General features: G+C 48.7%; 1 protein-coding gene across 3 annotated transcripts in view; it reads left to right on the forward strand.

The window, feature by feature from the left end:
* The window catches only part of LIMK2 (LIM domain kinase 2), a 68,603-nt gene that overhangs the window by 39,883 nt on the left and 4,705 nt on the right, over positions 1–24,015 (forward strand). For all 3 annotated transcript variants that reach the window (XM_032138850.2, XM_058430986.1, XM_032138851.2), the window contains 13 exons: positions 7,006–7,141; positions 7,837–7,946; positions 8,604–8,792; positions 10,843–10,948; positions 11,303–11,499; positions 14,658–14,844; positions 15,697–15,783; positions 16,506–16,637; positions 16,875–16,931; positions 19,854–19,919; positions 21,250–21,424; positions 22,169–22,224; positions 23,854–24,011. In XM_032138850.2, coding sequence (XP_031994741.1) covers positions 7,006–7,141; positions 7,837–7,946; positions 8,604–8,792; positions 10,843–10,948; positions 11,303–11,499; positions 14,658–14,844; positions 15,697–15,783; positions 16,506–16,637; positions 16,875–16,931; positions 19,854–19,919; positions 21,250–21,424; positions 22,169–22,224; positions 23,854–24,011 — 1,656 coding nt within the window. The remainder of the gene's footprint in view (positions 1–7,005; positions 7,142–7,836; positions 7,947–8,603; positions 8,793–10,842; positions 10,949–11,302; positions 11,500–14,657; positions 14,845–15,696; positions 15,784–16,505; positions 16,638–16,874; positions 16,932–19,853; positions 19,920–21,249; positions 21,425–22,168; positions 22,225–23,853; positions 24,012–24,015) is intronic.

The following is a 24,015-nucleotide window of genomic DNA, read 5'->3' on the forward strand; positions in this document are numbered from 1 at the left end:
CCTTAGGTCCTCTGGGACTGTTTTTCTCCTTATCTGAAAAATGAAGGACTTGGATCAGGTGAATGGTTCCCAGCTCTGCAACTTATGTGGCTCCTCAGAGGCACACAAGCTCTTTTCCATTATTTGCCAAATAATGGAGGCCCTGTCTTTAACTGCAGTACAACTACACAAATTACTTGAAACTACATTCTTCCTGGTTTTTGGTTGGAACTTAGTGCACTCTAGCAACACTTATTTCTTGCTGTTCGTAGGCTTCATTATGTGTTTGGTTAATTTTTTAAAACAATAATAACATATTCCATAATAATTACAGCTTAATTGGCACACTGTTTCAGTCTATAGGATCTGCAGGAAGGACGAGTAATAAAGGGATTTTTGACTGAGCTCTTATGGAACAGAGTCTCTCTAGGCCCCTGTCATATCTGCTCTTCTGGGCCCTGGGGAAAAGTTGGCATCCCCAATTGTGGTGCTGTCCAGGTGCCCTCAAGCTATGGTGAAGGGAGCTTCCCATTCTCTGCTTCAGCCCAGTCAATTCAGAGGCTAGGGGCTGAAAGAAGCTTCTCTACAACTGGCTGTTCACTGGGAGGTTAAGGGATGACCATCCACCAGGCCTTCCTCAGGACATGGGAGGGCTTATGCTTTAACATGTAAATCCACTGCAATAATGACTGGTTCTCTTACCCCATGAGGTTGAGAATTTACCTGTAAACATTTTTCTCTGAAGAATTTGGATGTGAGTGAGGGCTGGGCCTCTATCTTATCTCACTTGGCTTCTCTCAGCACAGCACCTTGCCTGCTTGTTCTTACACATCCTAGATGCACAGTAACTATTTCCTAATTATTAGGACTCTATTAGAATCGATTGATTTCAGCTGGGCGTGGGGGCTCCTTCCTGTAATCCCAGCACTTTGGGAGGCCAAGGCTGGAGGATCACTTGAGTCCAGGAGTTTAAGACCAGCCTGAGCAACACAGGGAGACCCTGTCTCTACAAAAAATAAAAAATTAGTCAGGCATGGTGGTATGCACCTGTAGTCCCAGCTACTCGGGAGGCTGAGGCAGGAGGATCTCTTGAGCCTGGGAGGTCAGACTACAGTGAGCAATGATTGTGCCACTGCACTCCAGCCTGGGTGACAGAGTAAGACTCTGTCTCTTAAAAAAAAAAAAAAAAAAAGTTGATTTCTATTTGGATAGATAAATAATTCATTTTAGGACCTTTCTTTACTTACAGAAATCTGTTTCATTCTGGGCTGAGAAGCAGGTCCATATTGCTAGGCATAGGAGAAAAAGGGGTCTGTCTGCATTTGCCCTTGGTGTTCTCAAATTGAGGAGGGAAAGAAATGAACACTTACTGGCTACCATCTGTGAGCCAGGCATCATGCAAGACATCTGTACATAATTTAATTCTCATAACCCCATAAGATATTATCAGCAATGTACAAGTGAGGAAACTGAGGCTCAGAGTCATGAAGTAACTGGCCTTGGGTGACACAGATGGTAAATGGCAGAGAAGGAATATGGATCCAGGTCTTGAAAGAGAAAATCTCAACTGATTATCTTTTTTAAAAAACTCATGTTCTCTGCTGACTCAAAAGGTCTCTGTGTGGATCTTGGTTGACCCACTGAACTGACCGTCAGGGTTCCATGCACTTTGTATCTGCCCAAGCCCTCGGAACCCCTCAGTAATGTTTTGGAAGATGAGTTTTAGAGATTGTCCTTAGGCGTAGCCTCAGCGTGTGTAGGCTCCTAGGTGATCTCCCCTGACCTGAGGATTTCAGCTCAATTCACTCTGGCACCTCAGGACGGTGGGATGACTGGTTCAGACCTCAGCTTTACCACCTCCCAGCTGGGTACTCTTCTACTTACAACCAGGGCAGATTTTGACTTTCGCTTGAAACTTTCAAAAATTGAAAGGTAGAAAAACAGCCTTGGCTTTGGGAAGAACGTATGGTGTCCATGGCCTCTAAGAATCTGAGGTGGGACATGTTCGAGTAGCACCTTACAGTTCCAAAGTGTGTTCTGGGTTCTTTGTTTAAAAGAACAGAGACTGCTGGGGAATTGAACACTGTGAAGTATATGAAGGAGGAGAATTGTGCTATTTAACATTCAGTACTTGGGCTAAAGGAGAAGCATCACAAAGTGTTAACACTCAAAGGGTCTTGAGCTGTCAGGGCTCCAGTCTCCTTATTTTCACAGGTGAGAATCCTGAGGCTCAGCTGTTGAGATGTGCTGTCTCACTCCAGTGACACAGTACGGTGGATGTGGCTTTGTAGCCAAGCACACATAGCTTCACATTCCAGCTCCATCAATTATGTATTGGGCAGCTTTGCAGAATGATTTGACTTTAACTCTGCTTTTCAGTCTTCTATAGAACAGGGATAATCCTGCTACCTTGTAGGGTTGTCAGGATTAGAGATAATATAAATAAGGTACCTCATATAGGACCTGGATTATGGTTGGCATTCAATAAATAGTAGCTGTTAATCGATAGCTAAGCTAGAACTCTGAAGTCTACCATGGCAACTTCTTAAGTGGTCTGAGAACCCAGTTGTGTTCTGTGGCAAAACACAGCTTAGGGACCCATACCCAGCCCTCCTGTCAGCTGTTCACCTTCCAGTTCTTCAGAGACATGTGTTACAGTGACTTTGGCCACATAGCTGGCTGTGCCCTTTAAAGGCATTCCTTGACACAGATATGTGGACTGGTGATGTTGCTCTCCAGCCAGGTGTTCTTCCCAGCAGGCTGGCCTGGCTGTCTCCTGCATGCCTGCACTTGTTTCTCTCCCTGCTCCCTCTCCTGGGCCTGGCCAGAGCTACTTGCAGCAAACAAAAGCAGGATATCGGCAATGGAAAGGAGGGTGTGTTCTGGTGCTCCCATGCCCTGCGGCGCACATACCATTGCAAGGGCGTAACAGAGCCCCAGCCTGCATTTGGGTGCAAATAAGTCTGCACCCAGAAGAAAAGAAGGACCTGGTGACCATGAGCCATGGAACCCTTGTGCTCCCCTACCTGGGCTACTGGTTCTTGCCACTCCTACCATTTTCGGTTTGGAAACATTTGTTAAGGCTTTGCTCTTCCAGGTCCTTTGCTTGGTGCTGAGTCTACCAAGAGTAAGTGGGATGCTGTTTTTGTCCTCAGGGAGCTAACAGTCTAGTGAAGAAGAAAGATGGTTGCCCAGGAACTTCTAAGTCAGAAGGCGGGAGGCAAGAAGGAAGCCCCTGCTCCTACTGCCAGCCCTCTGTTGGGCACCCCATAGTTCTTCAGAACCACAATTAATCCTCACTGCAGGCCAGGCAGCACTTTGGGGGGCCAAGGCGGGCAGATCACTTGAGGTCAGGAGTTCAAGACCAGCCTCACCAACAAGGGGAAACCCCGTCTCTACTAAAAATAGAAAAATTAGCTGGGTGTGGTGGCGAGCGCCAGTAATCCCAGCTACTCAGGAGGCTGAGGCGGGAAAATCACTTGAACTCGGGAAGCAGAGGTTGCAGTGAGCTGAGATCGTGCCACGGCACTCCAGCCCAGGCAATAAGAGCAAAACTCTATCTCAAAAAAAAGAAAGAAAAAATCCTCATTGCTACCTTGAAAGTAGGTGATGACATTGCCATTTCACAAATGAGAAGTGAAGGGGCTAGCCCAAGATCACTTAGGTGGTAAATGGTGGTGCTAAGATTAGAACCTCAGATCATCTAGGGAAAAACACAGATATGCACAGAGTTAAGGGGACCCAGGGTATTGTTTGTCCTCTTGTTTCACAGGCGAGGAAACAACCCAGAGAGGGAGAGGGGCTTGTCCAAGGCAATGTTAGCACCCAAGAACTTGAACCCATATCTCTCTCCTCCTCATTTAGAGCTCATCCCACATGTATCTTACATTGAGAGGAGTGTGAGCCACATACCAAGTCTTCCCCTCTGCCTCCATCCTCACTGCACAGTTTTTAGACATTTCACAGCCATACTCTTCATGCCATACCCAGCCCTCAAGATCCTGAAGTTCCCCTTCCATAAGACAAGTAGGAAAAGCTATAAGGTAAAAATAGCCATCAGTGTTTGTTGAGCACCCAGGGGGAATTGGGCACTCCAGAAAGATAAAGGGATTCTCAGGGACTTGCTTCTCTAGACTTCCCTAGCTCAGCTGCTTCAACTCATTCCTGCCCCTCTTCTCTACCTCCCGCAGTGCTCAGAAGTAGTAGAACTCACTGTGGCCTCTCACCTTGCATTGTTGAGTTTTATTTAGACTTTCTCTTCCTCAACTCTTCATAAGCTCATAAAAGGTGATGTAGGGTGCCCTGTGTATTTATCTTTTATATCTGCAGTGCTTAGCAAGTCATAATAATGCACTTGCCTGGCAAAAGGCTTTCTCTCATACGTTAGCTTATTTCCTCTTCACATTGGCTCTTTGTAGTAATAGGATGCTATTAGTTGTTTTCAATCAGAGAAAGCTACTAAGAGAAGTTGTCCAGCTAGTGACAGTAAGTAGCTGATAAAGTGAGCTGCCATTACACTGTCATCATCTTTAATAAAAGTTAACACATACTGAGTTTCTACTATATTAGGTCTTTTTTTTTTTTTATTTGAGATGGAGTCTTGCTCTGTTGTCCAGGCTGGAGTGCAGTGGTGCAATCTTGGCTCACCACAACCTCCGCCTCCCAGGTTCAAGAGATTCTCCTGCCTCAGCCTCCTAAGTAGCTGGGACTACAGGCACACGCCACCATGCCCGGCTAATTTTTGTATTTTTAGTGGAGACAGGGTTTCACTATGTTGGCCAGGCTGGTCTTGAACTCCTGACCTTGTGATCTGCCCGCCTCAGCCTCCCAAAGTGCTGGCATTACAGGTGTGAGCCACCGCACCCTGCCTATATTAGGTCTTTTATATAAGCTATCTATCTATCTGTCTATCTGTCTGTCTATCTGTCTGTCTATCTATCTATCTGTCTGTCTATCTGTCTGTCTGTCTGTCTATCTATCTATCTATCTATATTTTTTTTTGAGACAGAGTCTGACTCTGTCACCCAGGCTGGAGTGCAGTGGCGTGATCTCGGCTCACTGCAACCTCCACCTCCTGGGTTCCAGCGATTCTCCTGCCTCAGCCTCCCAAGTAGCTAGGATTATAGGTGCGTGCCACCACGCCCGGCTAATTTTTTGTATTTTTAGTAGAGACCAGGTTTCACCATGTTGGCCAGGCTGGTCTCGACCTCCTGACTTAAAGTGAGCCACCTGCCTCGGCCTCCCAAAGTGCTGGGATTATAAGCATGAGCCACTGCCCAGCTGCTCTCTATATTTTTAATACATATTATTTCGACCTCCTGACTTAAAGTGAGCCACCTGCCTCGGCCTCCCAAAGTGCTGGGATTATAAGCATGAGCCACTGCCCAGCTGCTCTCTATATTTTTAATACATATTATTTCCATTAATTTTCACAGCAGTTCATTTTATAGATGAGGAAACTAGGCCAGAGAAGTAAAATATCTTGCCCAAGATGATGTAACTAGTAAGTGGCAGGATCAAGATTCAAACCAAGCAATGTTCAGACCTCTTGGAAACAAGGATGTGGCCACTGTGGAAGGTGCAAGGCCTTGACAACAAGAATAGGGAAAAGAAGGAACTAGAAGGAAAGAGACGGCATGGGCTCAGCAGGCCAGGGAGCTCTTAGCTGTGTGTGTTGGGAAGCTCAGAAGGGAGGAGGAGGTTGTCCGTGCAGGTAAGTCCTGAGAACACACCAGACTTTTGAGAGGTGGAGCTTCATAGCCAGGTGATTCGGCGAGAAGGGAGCTATAGATTTTTTTTTTTTTTTTTTTAGAGATGGGGTCTTATTATGTTGCCCAGGCTGGTCTCGAACTCCTGGGCTCAAGTGATCCTCCCACCTCAGCCTCCCAAAGTGCTGGGATTACAGGCATCAGCCACCTTGCCCAGCGAGCTATGGATCTAACATGTACATCTTACACAGCGCTAATAGAATGTTGGGTTTCTTCCCCAATATTTTATTTTGAAAAAAACTTCAAATATATAGAAAAGTTGAAAATGTACTTCAAAGAACACCTACATACCTTTCACAGAGATTCATGATTTGTTAATGTTATGCCACTTTGTATATCTCTCTCTCCATCTATCTATATACTTTTATTTATTTATTTTTGCTGAACTATTTCAGAGTAACTTAAAGTCATCTTGACTTTTATCCTTAAATAGTTCAATATGTTTCTGCTAAGAATTCTCCTATATAAGTCAAATATCATCACATCTAAGAAAATTCACGGTAATTTTACAATATAATATTATAGTCCAAATCCAGATTTCCTCAGTTGTTCCAAAAAGTGTTCATGGCTGTTTCCTTTTTTAATCTAAATTTGAATCCAAGGTTGAGGCATTGTATTTGGTTGCTGTGTCTCTAGGCTTTTTAAAATCTGTGCCTTTTCTTCTCCCCATGACTTTTTAGAAGAGTCAAGACCAGTTATCTTATAGAATAACCCACATTCTAGATTTGCCTGATTAGTTTTTTTATACTTAACATATTTTTGGCAAGAACATTACGTTGGTAACGCTGTTGGTGATGGGTCAGTTTTGAAGAGTGGAGATGATTAAACTGCTTTTGTTCATTGAAATATCTGTCAAGACCAGAGATCCTTAACTGGTGCCATAAATAGGTTTCAGAGAATCCTTTATATATACACCCCGCCCCCCACCTAAATTATATACACATCTTCTTTATATGTGCATTTTTCTAGGGGAGGCTTCTTGGCTTTTATCAAATTGTCAGAGGGCCCCAAGACCCAAAGAGGTTATGAAACATTAGTCTGTCCACTGAGGCAGGCAACACAGAGCTGGTTTCTGGGGCCTTGTTCACTCTGAACCAGCTTCCTTTGGGGAGATAGCGCAAGGCTGTAACTTTGCCCCGTCTTGGCTTTGGATCAAAGAGGACCGTCCATTTTGTTGTCATACCTAGGAGCCAGGGACAGCCTATGTGGCCTGGTTCCAGGGATCCAGGAGAGTTTCAGTTCTTGTCTTGCCTTTCAGGTGTTCAGAATGCCAGGATTCCCTCACGAACTGGTACTATGAGAAGGATGGGAAGCTCTACTGCCCCAAGGACTACTGGGGGAAGTTTGGGGAGTTCTGTCATGGGTGCTCCCTGCTGATGACAGGGCCTTTTATGGTGAGTGAATCCCTTCATATCTGCCCCTCTTGGTCTTCAGAGTCCATTGACAGTGCTTCCAGTTACCCGTGGCTGTTCATCTTTTAGTCTTTCCATCAGCCAGGGCATCTCCCTTTATTTATTCATTCATTCAACCAGCAGGTATCAATTGAGCACCTATTAAGTGAAAGGTAAGATCTTTCCCTCAAAGACTTAATAGTTTAACGTTGGGAGTGGGAAGAGAGGCAGGCAGAGAGAAGACACAATATAGTTGGATAAGGACCTCCAAGGAGAGTGTTACAGGCTGAGAGGAGGATATACCTAGGTTGTCTTCAGGGAATCAGAAAAGGAGACTCTGGAATAGGCTGGCAGAGAGAGGTGCTACCTCCTATACCCGCTCTGGACAAAGGACTTTAAGCATAGTGACAGACTTGCCAACCCTGTATTGGAAGAACTGTGATCTTTTTTAGTGGGAATGATTACTTCTGGGGACTTGTTCTCATAACTGAGACCAAAACAGTTTTGTGCAGTCTCAGAAATGACAGGAGGTACCAATCTGACACTTCCTTTGGAAGCTCTAGGGCAGGGAGTGAAAGAGTGGATTTTGACTGGGGCCTTGATAGGAGGTCATTCACCCACCCCCGTCCTCACTCCAGCAACAGTGATAACTCACTTCCTTCCTCCCTTTGTACACCCTTCTCCCCACCTGCTCACAGGTGGCTGGGGAGTTCAAGTACCACCCAGAGTGCTTTGCCTGTATGAGCTGCAGGGTGATCATTGAGGATGGGGATGCATATGCACTGGTGCAGCATGCCACCCTCTACTGGTAAGATAGTGGTCCTTTGTCTATCCTCTCCCATATAAGAGTGGCCGGGGGGAGGGACGGTGGCAGGGTGAGTTGGGCAGAAAGAGTGTTAGGGTAGTCAGAGCACTGGATTCCTATCACAGCAGTGCTCTTAACCAGGTCTTTAACTTGTAAGTAGAATGATTTACACGTCTCTACCCTTTTTTCTTACCTACCTTGAAAATGTCTTCACTCTGCCCTGCAATCCTCCCAGTGGGAGGCACTCTTCAAGGACGATCCCAGAACATTTAAAGTCAAAGACCCCTTAGAGCTCACCCTATCCAACCACCTTGGTTGATAGAAGAAGTCAGCCTGGGGCCCATGGAATAGAATAGAACAAGGCCAAGGTTCTCATTGTGAGTCAAAGGCAGAGTGAAGAGAACCCAGACCATTTCATCCCAACCCAGGCCAGTGTTTTTCCAAATATATCACTTGCTGCAGATCTAGCTCAGCACCCCCAGTCCCAGCCCACCCTGAGAACCCAGGCTCCTCATTCTGAGCAGCCAGCTAGAATCATGACAAAGAGGGTGGTAGTGAGACTATGGGTACTGTTGCTTAAAGCCACATGGTGCAGTGGTTGCTGGGGGGCTTCTGCGTGGGACTCTAGCATCTTACTCCCCCCCTGTGCCCTCTCCCCAGTGGGAAGTGCCACAATGAGGTGGTGCTGGCACCCATGTTTGAGAGACTCTCCACAGAGTCTGTTCAGGAGCAGCTGCCCTACTCTGTCACGCTCATCTCCATGCCGGCCACCACTGAAGGCAGGCGGGGCTTCTCCGTGTCCGTGGAGAGTGCCTGCTCCAACTACGCCACCACTGTGCAAGTGAAAGAGTAAGTATTTTGAGAACCCTTCAGCAGGGGTTCTTGAGCAGAGTCTGTAAATGGGCCTCAGAGGGCTTAGACCTCCAAAGTCTCATGCAGAACTCCCTTTATTCTCATCTCATATCTTTCTCCTGGACCCCACTATGCTGTAACCACACCTGGGCCTTGGCACTTACTGTTCTCTCTGCCCAGGCTACTTCCTACCAGATACTTAAGGCGAGAATCACTCACCTTTCAGGTGTCAGGTTTCAGATCATGTTTGCTCTTTGAAATCATCTGGCTTGATTATGTGTATTAGTTGTTTATCTTCTATCCCCTCCACTAGAATGTAAATTCCAGAAGGAACTTGCTGTCTTTTCAGTGCTGCATGCCCAGGGCTTGTAACAGTACCTGGCGTATAGTAGGAGTTGATTGATTATTATTTTGTCAGTTGAGAGAATGAATGGAGAAAATGTGGTCCATGGCCCAAAAGAAGTTAAGACCCTATCCTAGATTCAGGCCAGAGACCAGATAGAGAAAGAGTCTGTGTCTAATACCAGTAATGTCGTACCTCTGGCCGCTTACCATGTAAATATTGATTGTGCATCTACCATGTGTTGGACACTAGGCTAGTACTTGCACAGTAGGTAAAAGATACTAGAGTTTGAGAAGTCAGGAGGAGCTAAGGTCTGTTCTACAACCTTATTAGATGAAGAGGAGAGGGAATTGTGTTCAGGGCAGAGGGAGAAGCATTTCTCCAAAAGTGGGAGTCTTAATCATGTCTGATGTAGGTTGAGTGTGGCCAGAAAGGGGGCTGTTAAGTATAGAGGGCCTGGATTATGAAAATCCAGCAGATCCATTGAGAGTTTAAGCAGCAAGGTGTTGTGACCAAGTTAACATTTTAGAAGGATCACTGGTGTGGAGGTTGGTTGGAGAGGGGAAAGCCTAGAGGTATAGAGACCAGTTAGGAAGCTGTTGTAGGCTGGGCATGGTGGTTCATGCCTGTAATCTCAGCACTTTGGGAGGCTGAGGTGGGAGGATTGCTTGAGGCCAGGAGTTCAAGACCAACCTGGCCAACATAGCAAGACCCCGTCTCTATTTTTCTTAATTAAAAGACAAGTCCAGACATAGTGGCTCACGCCCGTAATGCCAGCACTTTGGGAGGCCAAGGTGGGCAGATTGCTTGAGGTCAAGAGTTTGGGATTAGGGCAGGCACGGTGGCTCACGCCTGTAATCCCAGCACTTTGGGAGGCCGAGGCAGGTGGATCACAAGGTCAGGAGATCGAGACCATCCTGGCTAACACGATGAAACCCCGTCTCTACTAAAAATACAAAAATTAGCGGGGCGTGGTGGTGGACGCCTGTAGTCCCAGCTACTCGGGAGGCTGAGGCAGGAGAATGGCATGAACCCGGGAGGCAGAGCTTGCTGTGAGCAGAGATCACGCCACTGCACTCCAGCCTGGGCGACAGAGCGAGGCTCCGTTTCAAAAAAAAAAAAAAAGAGTTTGGGATTAGCCTGGCCAACATGGCGAAACCCCATCTCTACAAAAAGTACAAAAAAATTAGCTGAGCATGGTGAAGCGCACCTGTAATCCCAGTTACTCAGGAGGCTGAGGCATGAGAATTGCTTGAGCCTGGGAGGCGGAGGTTGCAGTGAGCCCAGATCGTGCCACTGCACTCCAGCCTGGATGACAGAGTAAGATGCCATCTCAATTAAAAAATTAAAAACAAAGTTTAAAAAAAAAATAGAAGCTATTACCGTGATCCAGGTAAGAGATTTGAATAACTACAATGATGGAAAGAAGGCAGAGTTCTTAGAGATGGGAGTAGGAGAGGGATGAGGGAACTCCAGATGGGGAAGATGATGTCCAAGTTTCTGGCTTAGGCCACAGGGTGAGTGGCAATTCCCTTCACTGAGATGGGGCATCCTGGAAAAGGTGTTGCCTTTCTGTGTGGGTATCCTGGGCCCTTTAGGGGCCACTGGTGGCCTGGGACCTGGTAAACCTTCCCTGCACAAGCAGAATTGGTCAAGCAAGTTTTTAGGACATCTTTACCCTGCCTTAACTCTTGTCTGGCCCAGGGTCAGCCGGATGCACATCAGTCCCAACAATCGCAATGCCATCCACCCTGGGGACCGCATCCTGGAGATCAATGGGACCCCCGTCCGCACACTTCGAGTGGAGGAGGTAGAGTATGTGTCTAATCTGTCTTGTGAGGGTGGGACATGGAACAGATCCTCTGGGAAATCAGGCTATAGCCTTTACCTTTTCCTAACCCCGGCCCATCTCTTTGTCTTAGCATTGAGCCTGTGACCACTGGTGACCTATTTCAGCTTAACAGGTTCCCAGGGTAGCAGGGATGGTTGACGGACGGGAGAGCTGACAGGATGCCAGGCAGAGGGCACTGTGAGGCCACTGGCAGCTAGAGGCCACATTAGCCAAGTTGAGCACTGGCCACACTGTGCCTGAGTCATCTGGGTTGGCCATGGGTGGCCTGGGATGGGGCAGCCTGTGGGAGCTTTATACTGCTCTTGGCCACAGGTGGAGGATGCAATTAGCCAGACCAGCCAGACACTTCAGCTGTTGATTGAACATGACCCGGTCTCCCAACGCCTGGACCAGCTGCGGCTGGAGGCCCGGCTCGCTCCTCACATGCAGAATGCCGGACACCCCCACGCCCTCAGCACCCTGGACACCAAGGAGAATCTGGAGGGGACACTGAGGAGACGTTCCCTGAGGTGCCACCTCCCACCCTGGCTCTGTTCTGTCCCATGTCTGTCTCTCAGATGAAGCTGAGCTGGCTTTCAGAAGCCTGCAGAGTTAGGAAAGGAACCAGCTGGCCAGGGACAGACTATGAGGATTGTGCTGACCCAGCTGCCCCTGTGGGGATCAGTTTATAGCCAGAGCCTGTGTGGACCCAGCTGTCTGCCAGGTTTCCTTAGAAACCTGAGGGTCCGGCTCTGTCCACTGAACTCCTAAGCTGGACAGGAGGTGGTGATGCTAAACCCTGAAGGGCAGCATGGCCTATGGAGAAAGCATGGAGCTCAGAGCCTGGAGTAGGGGCACAGATAGGATTGAATAAATTGTGTAGAAGGACTTTGAAAACAATAAAGCAACAGATGAATGAAAGTTTTTTTTAGACTTGAGGGACCAACAACCCACAAACCCCAGATTCTGCCAGGTCCATGGGGAAGGAGAAGTTGCCTTGAGTGGAAGCCCCAAGTAGGGAGACTTACAGAAAAGAAGTCAAGAGCACTGGCTCCCAGGCAGAAATACTGATACCCTACTGGGACTTCAGGCTGAGCTCCTCCCTTCACAAATCACTTCATCTCTCTGAGCCTATTTCTGCATCTGTGACATAAGATGGTAAGATAAAGGTGGCTATCTCACCAATTATGTAAGGATTAAATGTGGAAAAGGACATAAAGTTGTATAGTGCTGCCATAGGGACAGCATTCAGTAAACGTGACACATTCTTAGTATCACTAAGAATCAGGTTCTTGGCCAGGCACGGTGGCTCATGCCTGTAATCCCAACACTCTGGGAGACCTAGGTAGGAGGATGGCTTGAGCACAGGAGTTTGAGACCAGCCTGAGCAACATAGTGAGACACTGTCTCTACAAAAAAAAAAAAAAAAAAAAAATTGTTTTTAATTAGATGGGCAGGGCACTGTGGCTCACACCTGTAATCCCAGCACTTTGGGAGGCCAGGGCCAGAGGATTGCTTGAGGCCAGGAGTTCAGGAGCAGCCTGGGCAACATTCCTGTCTCTACAAAGAATAAAAAAGTTAACTGGGCATGGTGGCACATGCCTGTAATCTCAGCTACTTAAGAGGCTGAGGAGGAGGATTGCCTGAGCCCAGGAGTTAAGGCTGCAGTGAGCCTTGATCACACCACTGTACTACAGCTTGGGCAACAGAGTGAGACCTTGTCTCAAAAAAAAAAAAAAAAAAAAGGTGTTTGTTTTTTTTTTTATCCACTCTCCTCACCAAACAAACTGAGTAAGTTAGAGCCCTCTCAGCTGGCATGTGTTGGAAACAGTGCCCTCCCATTAAATTGCTGCCCTCACCCCCGCTGCCTCTTGGCCTTGGTCAGTATGATGAAATTAGTGGGAGGCAGGGCAGCAGAGGACAGAGAAGAGCTAGAAATCCATGGCCTAGAAAAGGGAAGATTTGGGAGTGGCCAGGTATCTGTAGAGCCACCGTGCAGAGGAGCGGGGCAGCTAACCTTGTGTGCTCTGGTGGGCATGGTCAGCAGGAGGCAGAGCAAAAGAACAAGGGTAAGTAAACCTGTAGGTCAGGACAAGCCAAGAGCCATCCAGCGTCAGTCCTCTCTGGGTAGCCCAAGTAAAGCAGGAGCATACCCCAGAGAGAAAGTTTGCAGGGCTGTTCACTTGCAGTGCTGTGGACTTCAACCTTCTTGTTCCTTCTTCAGTAAGTGAAAATAACAGTCATTGACCATGGCTATTATCGACCGCTTTTGAAAATGTAAACATAGTGACTATTGCTATAAAAATCATACATGTTTATCATCTTAAAATTCAGGAAACATGGACAGGTACAAAGATGTGCAAAATACCATCCAAAATCCCATTTGCTAGCCAGGCACGGTGGCTCACGCCTGTAATCCCAGCACTTTGGGAGGCCGAGGCGGGCAAATCACTTGAGGTCAGGAGTTTGAGACCAGCCTGGCCAACATGGTGAAACCCTATCTCTACTAAAAATACAATAATTAGGCTGGGCGCAGTGGCTCACGCCTATAATCCCAGCACTTTGGGAGGCTGAGGTGGGCAAATCACAAAGTCAGGAGTTTGAGACTAGCCTGGCCAATATGGTGAAACCCCATCTCTACTAAAAATACAAAAATTAGGGCTGGGTGTGGGGCTCACGCCTGTAATCCCAGCACTTAGGGAGGCCGAGACAGGTGGATCGCGAGATCAGGAGTTCGAGACCAATCTGGCCAACATGGTGAAACCCCATCTCTACTAAAAAAAATACAAAAATCATTCGGATGTGGTAGCACACGCCTATAATCTCAGCTACTTGGGAGGCTGAGGCAGGAGAATCTCTTGAACCGGGGAGGCAGAAGTTGCAGTGAGTGGATATCCCACCGTTGCACTCCACCCTGGGCGACAGAGCGAGACTCCATCAAAAAAAAAAAAATTAGCCAGGCGTGGTTGCGTGCACCTATAGTCCCAGCTACTTGGGAGGCTGAGGCAGGAGAATCGCTTGAACCTGGGAGGCGGAGGTTGCAGTGAGCCGAGATTGTGCCATTGCACTCCAGCCTGGGCAACAGAGCGAGACTCTGTCTCAAAAATAATAATAATAACAATAACTAGCAGGGCCTGGTGGCACATTCCTATAGTCCCAGTTACTCAGGAGGCTGAGGCATGAGACTCAGGTGAACTAGGGAGACAGAGGTTGCAGTGAGCCCAGATCACACCACTGCACTCCAGCCTAGTTGACAGAGCGAGACTCTGTCTCAAAAAAAAAAAAAAAAAATCCCATTTGCTCATTTCTTGGATACTAGTATAACTATCACTCTAAACCAGTTAGTACCTTAAATCAAGCAGATGTGGGAGATGGTGAATTACCATCTACAGTGTTGTCATATATGTCATATACTGAGCATTATCAGCTAGTAGAATCTAGTTAATTGTTCTATGTGTGATGTATGCAGAGTTCCCATTTTGAATGTGTTTTTACTATGCTTAAATAAATGACTGATGTCAGCAACCCCAAAATGATACATCTGATGTAAGAGCCCCTGTTCCCCAATAATAACATCTAAACTATAGAGATTGGAAGGAACAGGTGCCCCTAAGTTTCCTTCCTCCAGGGTTTCTTGGCCAGTCTCTGAGGACTACGCATCCCTACCCCCGTCTTTCCTCATCTTCAGGCGCAGTAACAGTATCTCCAAGTCCCCTGGCCCCAGCTCCCCAAAGGAGCCCCTGCTGTTCAGCCGTGACATCAGCCGCTCAGAATCCCTTCGTTGTTCCAGCAGCTATTCACAGCAGATCTTCCGGCCCTGTGACCTAATCCATGGGGAGGTCCTGGGGAAGGGCTTCTTTGGGCAGGCTATCAAGGTGAGCTCAGGCAACAACTGCTTTGCTCTTCTGCCCCCAGTCCCTCTGTCACTGTCTTTCGGGGATTTCTCATCACTTGGCCCCACCCCACACCCTGCAGGATGCCAGGCCTCCTTCCTGGCTTTGAGTGATAGTGTGAGAGGTATCCTTCACCCCTACCCAGGCCGCCTAAGGTCAGTGTTGCTGTTACAGTGAGCTTGTGGACCTGGAGATCCAGGTTGGGTTGAGCTGTGCCTGTGGCCCTCCTGCCTCCAGTCAGTGGGTGTTTGTTAGGTGCCCGCAGACCTCAGTACCGGGCGTGCTACAAGGAACACACAGGGGAATGGCTCCTGCCTCCCTGGTGAACAGTTTCAGGGACTAACCTCTCTCTTTCTCTCCTCCTCCTCCTCCTCTGCTGAGAACTGGGAGGGGGGGTCAGGTAAGACGTGTGTCTCAGCTTGCAGGGCAGCAGGGCTGGAGAGCTCACCCCCGACCCACCCAGCTCCCTGGTGCATGTCTTTGGCACTGACCTTCCTGCCCCCAGACTTCTGTTCACTCAAGAGACTCACTCCTATGCCAAATGACCAGAGCCCCTGCTTGGCTTGGCAGCGTCCCCTCCTGCCTCCTTCCCCACTTCCCTTTTCTGGGTTCTTGCCTCTCCTCTGTGCATGCCCAGCTCTCCAGGAAAGAGGGTATGCTTCTGTCTGAGTCCCATGTTGCTCCACGCTGCATCTTCCACACATGAACTCTGTCAGTCTGACCCGGCTCAGTGTGCCCTCCAAGAGATGGGATGGCCAGCTGCATAGATTTTCTCAAACAGTTCTCCAGAGCTTCCTCTGGTCTCAGCACCATTAACAGTCACCCTCCCTGTAGGTGACACACAAAGCTACGGGCAAAGTGATGGTCATGAAAGAGTTAATTCGATGTGATGAGGAGACCCAGAAAACTTTTCTGACTGAGGTAAGAAGATGGAGGGGGCCCGGGAGATTGGTGTCACCACTGGAAGAGAGAAGACCTTACAAATAATGGCTTCAAGAGAAAATACAGTTTGGAATCACTGTCTTAAAGACTAAGCAGAAAAGAGCCCTAGAGGAATATCCCACTCCCTCTAAATTACAGCATAATTATTTGTTCAATGAACGCTTACTAAAAGCAACACAAACAGGGTACAAGGGTTGCAGTAACAAAAGATACATGGTTCAGAGGAGCTCTCAGGTTATGAGGATGATGGACATGAGAACACTCCAATTTAGTACAACTCAACGTTATAATCCTCACCTGAACGCCCTGCTAAGGGAACCTGGAGGGGAGCTCCCTGAGCACTCACACTCCTTGGGCATTTACAGTTTTCACTACCCCTCCCAAGTTACTTCATGGAGTAACTTTAGTTGGGGACACCTTTGGTCTGGGTACTGCCCTCCAAGCCACTTGTCCACTCCCACCCCAGTTCCCTCAATGCAGTTCCTAGAAAGGCAGGATCCCAACGGTAAGGCCTATGAAGCCATCTGCATCTATATGGTGGTGGTCTTCCCTCATCCTGATCTTAGTGCCCTGTCATATCACAACATAGGCGGTAGGAGATACAGGTGGTAACACTTGTCAAGCTGATTCCTTGGAGGGAAGGGGTAAGGAAGACAGTGAGAAGTTAACCACCAGCTTTCCTTGGCTTCCCCCACCCCCAGGTGAAAGTGATGCGCAGCCTGGACCACCCCAATGTGCTCAAGTTCATTGGTGTGCTGTACAAGGATAAGAAGCTGAACCTGCTGACAGAGTACATTGAGGGGGGCACACTGAAGGACTTTCTGCGCAGTATGGTGAGCACACCACCCCACAGTCTCCAGGAACCTTGCTTGGTTGTCAGACAGCTATGCTATCACTACCCTGGGAGCTTAAAGGGCAGAGGGGCCCTGCTTTGCCTCCAAAGGACCATGCTGGGTGGGACTGAGCATACACAGGAGGCTTCACTGGGAGACCACATTGACCCATGGGGCCTGGACCACGAATGGGACAGGGCTCAACAGCCTCTGACAGTCATTCCTCCCATTCTGCAGGATCCGTTCCCCTGGCAGCAGAAGGTCAGGTTTGCCAAAGGAATCGCTTCTGGAATGGTGAGTCCCACCAATAAACCTGCCAGCAGGGCAAGAGTAGAGAGAAGTGTGAGAATTGTGGGCTTCACTGGAAGGTAGAGACCCCTTCCTGTGCAACTTGTGTGGGCTGGGTCAGCAGCTATTCATTGAGTTTGTCTGTGTCACTGAAAGAGACCCCGCCAACTCTTCTCAGCTCACAGCCCTGTTCTCAAAGAATTACACATCTCTAAAGGCAAACAGGGCACGGACAAGGCAAACTAGAAAGGCAAACTGTAGCCTGAGATGGCCTGGGCTTGCCGTCACAGGTGTTCAGGTGCTGAGGGCCCTTAGACCAAGTAGAGCACCTCACTGCTTAGGAAATCAATGAAGGGGAAATGAGTTCTAGCGGAGCCCTGAAGGATCAGAATTGGATAAAGTTCTTATTGGCAGAGAGGCTCCAAGATTGAAGTGACAGGAGCAAAGACCTGGGAGGAAAGAGGAGAAAATCATCTATTTTACCTGGAAACAAATGATTCCAAGCATAGAAATAATAACAGCTGACAAGTACTGAGTGCTCTCCATATGCTAGGCACTGAGCTGAGGGATTAACATGCATGTGCATGTTTATTCCTCATGACAACCTTGGTTTCCAGATAAGCTGAACTGGAAAGGGACAGAGCTGGGATCCTGGGCTAATCAGTCTGGTCGCCAAGCCTGAGACTTTAGCCACTGCCCTTCACGTGGGGGTCCATGAAAATAGTAGTAGTCTGGAACAGTTTGGGGGTACATTAGGGTCGCTGTGTTTTAAGCGAAGGAGTCTGGACTATATTTAGGAGACAGATGTAAAAGAGTTTTTTGGTTGACTGGCTTTTTGGGTTTTTTGTTTTGTTTTGTTTTTTTCCTGTTTCTGGGGCTTGAATCAGGAAGGGGTTTTTTGTTGTTGTTGTTGTTTTGAGACAGGATATTGCTCTGTTGCCCAGACTGGAGTGCAGTGGCATGATCATGGCTCACTACAGCTTCGACCTCCTGGGCTCAAGCAATCCTCCTGCCTTAGCCTCCCAAGTAGCTGGACTACAGGTGTGTACCACCACACCTAATTTTTTGAATTTTTTTTTTTTTTTGGTAGAGACAGGTTCTCACTTTGTTGCCCAGGCTGATCTCAAACTCCTGGGCTCAAGCATTCCTCCTGCCTCACCCTCCCAAAGTGTTGGGACTACAGTTGTGAGCCACCGTGCCCGGCAGGAAAAGATTTTTAAGCAAGAAGGCTTAAGAGCTGTGGTTTTTCCAAAATGAGTCTGGGCTGGCACAGTGGCTCATGCCTGTAATCCCAGCACTTTTTTGGGAGGCCGAGGTGAGTGGATCACTTGAGGTCAGGAGTTTGAGACCAGCCTGGCCAACATGGTGAAACCCTGTTTCTACTAAAGAAAAAAATGCAAAAATTAGCTGGGCGTGGTGGTGCATGCCTGTAGTCCGAGCTACTCAGGAGGCCAAGGCAGGAGAATAGCTTGAACTTGGGAGGCGGAAGTTGCAGTAAGCCAAGATCACACCACTGCATTCCAGCCTGGGTGATAGAGCGAGACTTCATCTCAAAAAAAAAAAAAAAAAAAAAAAAAAAGAGACTGATATGGTTAGTACATTGGGGTGGAATGCGGAGGGTCCAGGGAATGGAGACCTGCATAGGGGGCTAATGAAACATTTCAGATTTCTGAATTAAGGTAGTGGCTGTGGGGACAGGAGCGTGGGAGGCAGGGTGGAGTCAGAATGGAGAGACTGGTTGGCAGTGAGGGAGGAGGAGGAGGAGGAGGAGTTATGAGTGGCTTGAGGTGTCACTTACCAGACGTTTGGGGGATGGGGGATGGCAGCAACGGTTGAGGAACTGGTTTGGGAAGAGCTAGCATTGATGCCTGCTGTTCTGTGCTAGCAGAACCTATCAGCATCTTCTGGGCAGGAAACTGGCTCCATGAGACTAGAGCTTAGGGAGAGGCTGCTAGTCACCTAATCTGCAGAGAAGGGGCAGCTGGAGCTGTGGGACAGAAGAGGCATCGGCTGGTGGGAGTGTCTCAGCTTGTGAAGAGGAGATGGCTTTGAGTAGGGCTGACACTGAAAAGGCTGGAAGAATAAAACAGACACACAAGAGTCTCAGGATCAGGTAGCATAGGAAAGTTGTGGACAGTCTTTGAGGAGCACTTCCTCAGGCAGGCAGGCAGGCAGGCAGGTCATGAACTATAGCGATTCAGGAAGAGCTCCCTGGGTGTGTGAGCAGCTCCAGGAGCCTAAGGGATGAAAGCGGTATTGCAGGGGGCTGGAGAGCAGGGAGTGGCTCCTTCTACATTTCGCAAGGGAAGGGAAGGAGAAAGGAAGTTGCTCCTGAGAGTGATAAGAGTCAGTGGTGGAGGCCTGGAGAGGGGACATAACAAACAAATTTGTTTACAAACATTTTGGTAGGAAGGAGGAGAGCTTAAAGTTTAGACAGTGGAGAAGGCAGAGTCTTAGAGGAGGTGAATGTCTGAAAGACAGAGCTAGCTGGAGCAGGAAGTCACTTCTCTGTTGCAGGCAGGAAGGATCCAAAGTGGCTCAAGCCAGAGACTGGGAGAGTGGGGAGGAGGGAGCAGCCTGGATCTAAGTAAAATGGGTAGAGGTGGAGGGAGTGCTGCAAGGGCCAGGGTTTTCTGAAGTTGGGGACATTAGGAGAGAGCAGTGAGGGCTTTGGCCAGCCACTGTGCTAGTGATTGGTGAACCAAAGGATGGGCAGGAGATGGCAGCAGGGAAGCAGAGGAAGTCCAGGCTTCCTGTTGGTATTGGGACAAGGGAGTGGCCACAGGAGGCCCTGGCCCTGTTGTCCAGGTTGGGTTCTGAAGCTGGGTGGGCATGTCCTGGTAGGAGAGCATCTATGGTGCCCAATTCCAGATTCAGGGTCTTGTTGATTTGCTGGCCCTGTAGCCTCAGCTCATGCTTCTGTTCCAGGCCTATTTGCACTCTATGTGCATCATCCACCGGGATCTGAACTCGCACAACTGCCTCATCAAGTTGGTATGTCCCACTGCTCTGGGCCTGGCCTCCAGGGTCCTATCCTTCCTGGCTTCCTTGTCACAAAGGAGGCTGACTTGTCCCCTCTGGCTAGAGGGCAGAGGTGTTGCCTAGGAGCTCCTATCTTTCCCTTCCTGCTTCTTCCAATGCCCTTCTCTGTCTTCTGGGAGCTCCCAGACACACACAGACATAATTTCACCTTCTCTCATTAGCAACCTTTGAAATAATTTGATTAGAAGGGACTTCAGAAGTTTGTTGACTATATGTAGAGCCCTGTCGTTTTACCTGCTTTTGCCCCATAATAGTCTTGTAAAGCAGCTCATTGCTGACCCCATTTTACAGTGGTGGCACCTGAAGCCTCAGCCTGAGGCCACCGAGCTAGTAAATTTACAGGGACCAGTTTGAGACCAGCATTCCTCCCACTGCCCCTCAGCTGTGGTGGTTACAATGTTGTTTGTCTTACTGACTTGCTGTCTGGCTTCCTGGGTGTCTGCCGGCTGGCCCTGGCTCTGCCCTCTAGACCCACACCACGCAATCTTCATTCCTTTCCCACATGACTGCCCTGTAGCTATTCAAAGAGCTTGTCTCCCCCAAGACTCCCCACCTACTGCCTCCACCTTGCCTTTTTCTATCTTATCCTGGTTCTGGCCACTGCCTGAAATCATTTTAGGAATAAGGCAAGACAGGGAAAAACAAAAGCAACCCCCTGTCCCACCTCTGAGTTCCACTCTCCAAGTCCCTGAGCCTCACCTCCAGGGGCTCCAGTGGTTCTGCCATGAACCCACTGTGGGCTGGGAATCTGCTGTGCACAGATACCAGACCCTCAGAAACACAAATGCCAAGTGTGTCTGTTTTTTTGTTTTGTTTTGTTTTGTTTTTTAGATGGAGTCTCATTCTGTTTCCCAGGCTGGAGTGCAGTGGCGCAATCTTGGCTTACTGCAACCTCCATCTCCCAGGCTCTAGTGATTCTTCTGCTTCAGCCTCCCAAGTAGCTAGGACTACAGGCGTGTGCCACCACGCCTAGCTAATTTTTTTTTTTTTTTTTTTTTGGTATTTTTAGTAGAGACAGGGTTTCGCCATGTTGGCCAGGCTGGTCTTGAACTCCTGACCTCAGGTGATTCACCCGCCTCGGCCTTCCAAAATTCTGGGATTACAGGCGTAAGCCACCGTGCCTGGCCTGAGTGTGTCTATTTGATAGAGCTTTCTGCTCTGATTCTCCCTTGCTATATACCTTTTCTCCCCTTCTCAGTGGCTTCTCTTGCCTATGCTTCCTCCCCAGGGCCAGGTTTGAGAACATCCCCATGAAGTCCTGACCTGTCTTTTATCCTACCAGGACAAGACTGTGGTGGTGGCAGACTTTGGGCTGTCACGGCTCATAGTGGAAGAGAGGAAAAGGCCCCCCATGGAGAAGGCCACCACCAAGAAACGCACCTTGCGCAAGAACGACCGCAAGAAGCGCTACACAGTGGTGGGAAACCCCTACTGGATGGCCCCTGAGATGCTGAACGGTGAGTCCTGAAGCCCTGGAGGGGACACTCGCAGAGGGAGGACAGATGCTGCCCTTGCATCAGAGCCATGGGAACTCCAGGGGAGGCCTGTGAAGTGTAGGACTAGATACCCAGAGCTGAGGATGTTTTTCCCTTGCCAGGAGGGGCCTCACGATTTAGCTCCTGAGCTCAGGGGGCTGGGAACTGATCAGTGTCCCATCATGGGGGATAAGGTGAGTTCTGACTCTGGCATTTGTGCCTCAGGGATCGATAAGAGCTTAGGCTATTGTCCCAGCTTTAGCCCTCTCCATGGTGAGAACTGAAGTGTGGTGCCCTCTGGTGGATAATGCTCAAACCAGCCAGAGATGGTGGTTGGGATTCTTGAAATCAGGGTTGTGAGGCCTCAGAAATGGTCTGAATACAATCCATTTTGGAGTCTGAGGCCCAGAGAAGTTCAGTGAATTGCCTAGGAGCATACAGCTGGCTAATGGCAGAGCCTGGATGAACCCCTAGTCTGGTTCTTTTCCACTTTAACATGCAGTTTCATCCTAGGCAGTGTTATGTTATAAGGGCTCTCCAAGGCAGGTCACCTAGGGCTGAGGAAGGACTATTTTCAGGTGGTGTCTGCGCAGGACAGCCTGTGGGGTGTCTCTACAGAACCTGTTCTAGCCTTGGTTCTTAGCTGTGGCTTAGATTGACCCTAGACCCAGTGCAGAGCAGGTAAGGGATGTAAACTTAACAGCGTGCTCTCCTGTGTTCCCCAAGGAAAGAGCTATGATGAGACGGTGGATATCTTCTCCTTTGGGATCGTTCTCTGTGAGGTGAGCTCTGGCACCAAGGCCATGCCCGAGGCAGCAGGCCTAGCAGCTCTGCCTTCCCTCAGAACTGGGGCGTCTCCTCCTAGGGACGACTGGCTTGACTAAAATCAACATGGGTGTAGGGTTTTATGGTTTATAATGCATCTGCACATCTTTGCCACATTTGTGTTTCATTGGTCCTAAGAGAAGGACTGGCAGGGTTTTTTTGTTTTAGATGGAGTCTCACTTCGTTGCCCAGGCTGGAGTGCAGTGGCACAATCTGGGCTCACTGCAACCTCCTCTCTCTGGGTTCAAGTGATTCTCCTGCCTCAGCCTCCCAAGTAGCTGGGACTACCGGCACACACCACCATGCCCGGCTAATTTTTGTATTTTTAGTAGAGACAGGGTTTCACCATGTTGGCCAGGCTGGTCTTGAACTCCGGACCTCAGGTGATCCGCCCGCCTCGGCCTCTAAAAGTGCTGGAATTATAGGCGTGAGCTACCGCACCCGGTCAGGTTTTTTTTTTTTTTTTAGTTGAGGAAACTGAGGCTCAGAAGAGGGCAGTGGCTTGCACATGGTCAATAAGGGGCGGATGAGACTCAGAATTCCAGAAGGAAGGGCAAGAGACTGTTCATGTGGCTGTCTAGCTAGCTCTTGGGCCAAATGTAGCCCTTCTCAGTTCCCTTCAAGTAGAAGTAGCCACTCTAGGAAGTGCCAGCCCTGTGCCAGGTACCACGTGGACAGAGTGAGGAATCTTGGAAAGATTTCTACCTTTAGGAGTTTAGTCAGGTGACAGCATATCTCAAAGACTCAAACACACACACATTCAAAGCCTTCTGTAATTCCTACAAAGTTGCGAGGGTAGAGGAGAGGAGAGACAAGGAATGGTTAGGATAATGAAGGAAGGTTTTGTTTTTGAGATGGAGTTTCACTCTGTCGCCCAGGCCGGAGTGCAGAGGTGCGATCTTGGCTCACTGCAGCCTCCGCCTCCCAGGTTCAAGCAATTCTCCTGCCTCAGCTTCCCAAGTAGCTGGGACTACAGGTGTGCACCACCACGCCCGGCTAATTTTTGTATTTTCAGTAGAGACAGGGTTTCGCCATGTTGGCCAGGCTGGTCTCAAATGCCTGACCTCAGGTGATCCACTCGCCTCAGCCTCCCGAAGTGCTGAGATGACAGGCGTGAGCTACCGTGCCCGGCCATGAAGGAAGATTTGTTTTAAAAAATTGTTTTCTTTAATATTAATTGAACACCTCTGTTCAGAGCACTGGGCTGGTGCCAAAGGGTTTCAGACATGAATCAGATCCAGCACCTCATAGAGCCTTAACTCTGGCACACACACAGCCACAAGGAGACACAGACAAGGCAGGGTGGGATGAGTGGAAGCTGCTAGCTTCCAGATGCTGATTTGGAACACTTGGCTTCTGCAGTGAAGCCCCTTCTCAGTCCTCTTCAGTAACCCAACTCTCAGTGGATACAGGTCTGGATTAGTAAGATTTGGAGAGATGATAGGGGATTGGGGAGAGCTCTCTAACCTATTTTACCACCTCCTCTTCTGCCCATCCTTCCTGTCCACATCCCAGCATTCCTTTCCCTTGCCAAGTATCTGTGGCCTCTGTAGTCCTTTGTAAACTGCTGTCTTCTTACCCTACAGATCATTGGGCAGGTGTATGCAGATCCTGACTGCCTTCCCCGAACACTGGACTTTGGCCTCAACGTGAAGCTTTTCTGGGAGAAGTTTGTTCCCACAGATTGTCCCCCAGCCTTCTTCCCGCTGGCCGCCATCTGCTGCAGACTGGAGCCTGAGAGCAGGTTG

This window comes from Hylobates moloch, unplaced genomic scaffold (assembly GCF_009828535.3).
Source record: "Hylobates moloch isolate HMO894 unplaced genomic scaffold, HMol_V3 SCAFFOLD_19, whole genome shotgun sequence".
Lineage (NCBI taxonomy): Eukaryota > Metazoa > Chordata > Mammalia > Primates > Hylobatidae > Hylobates > Hylobates moloch.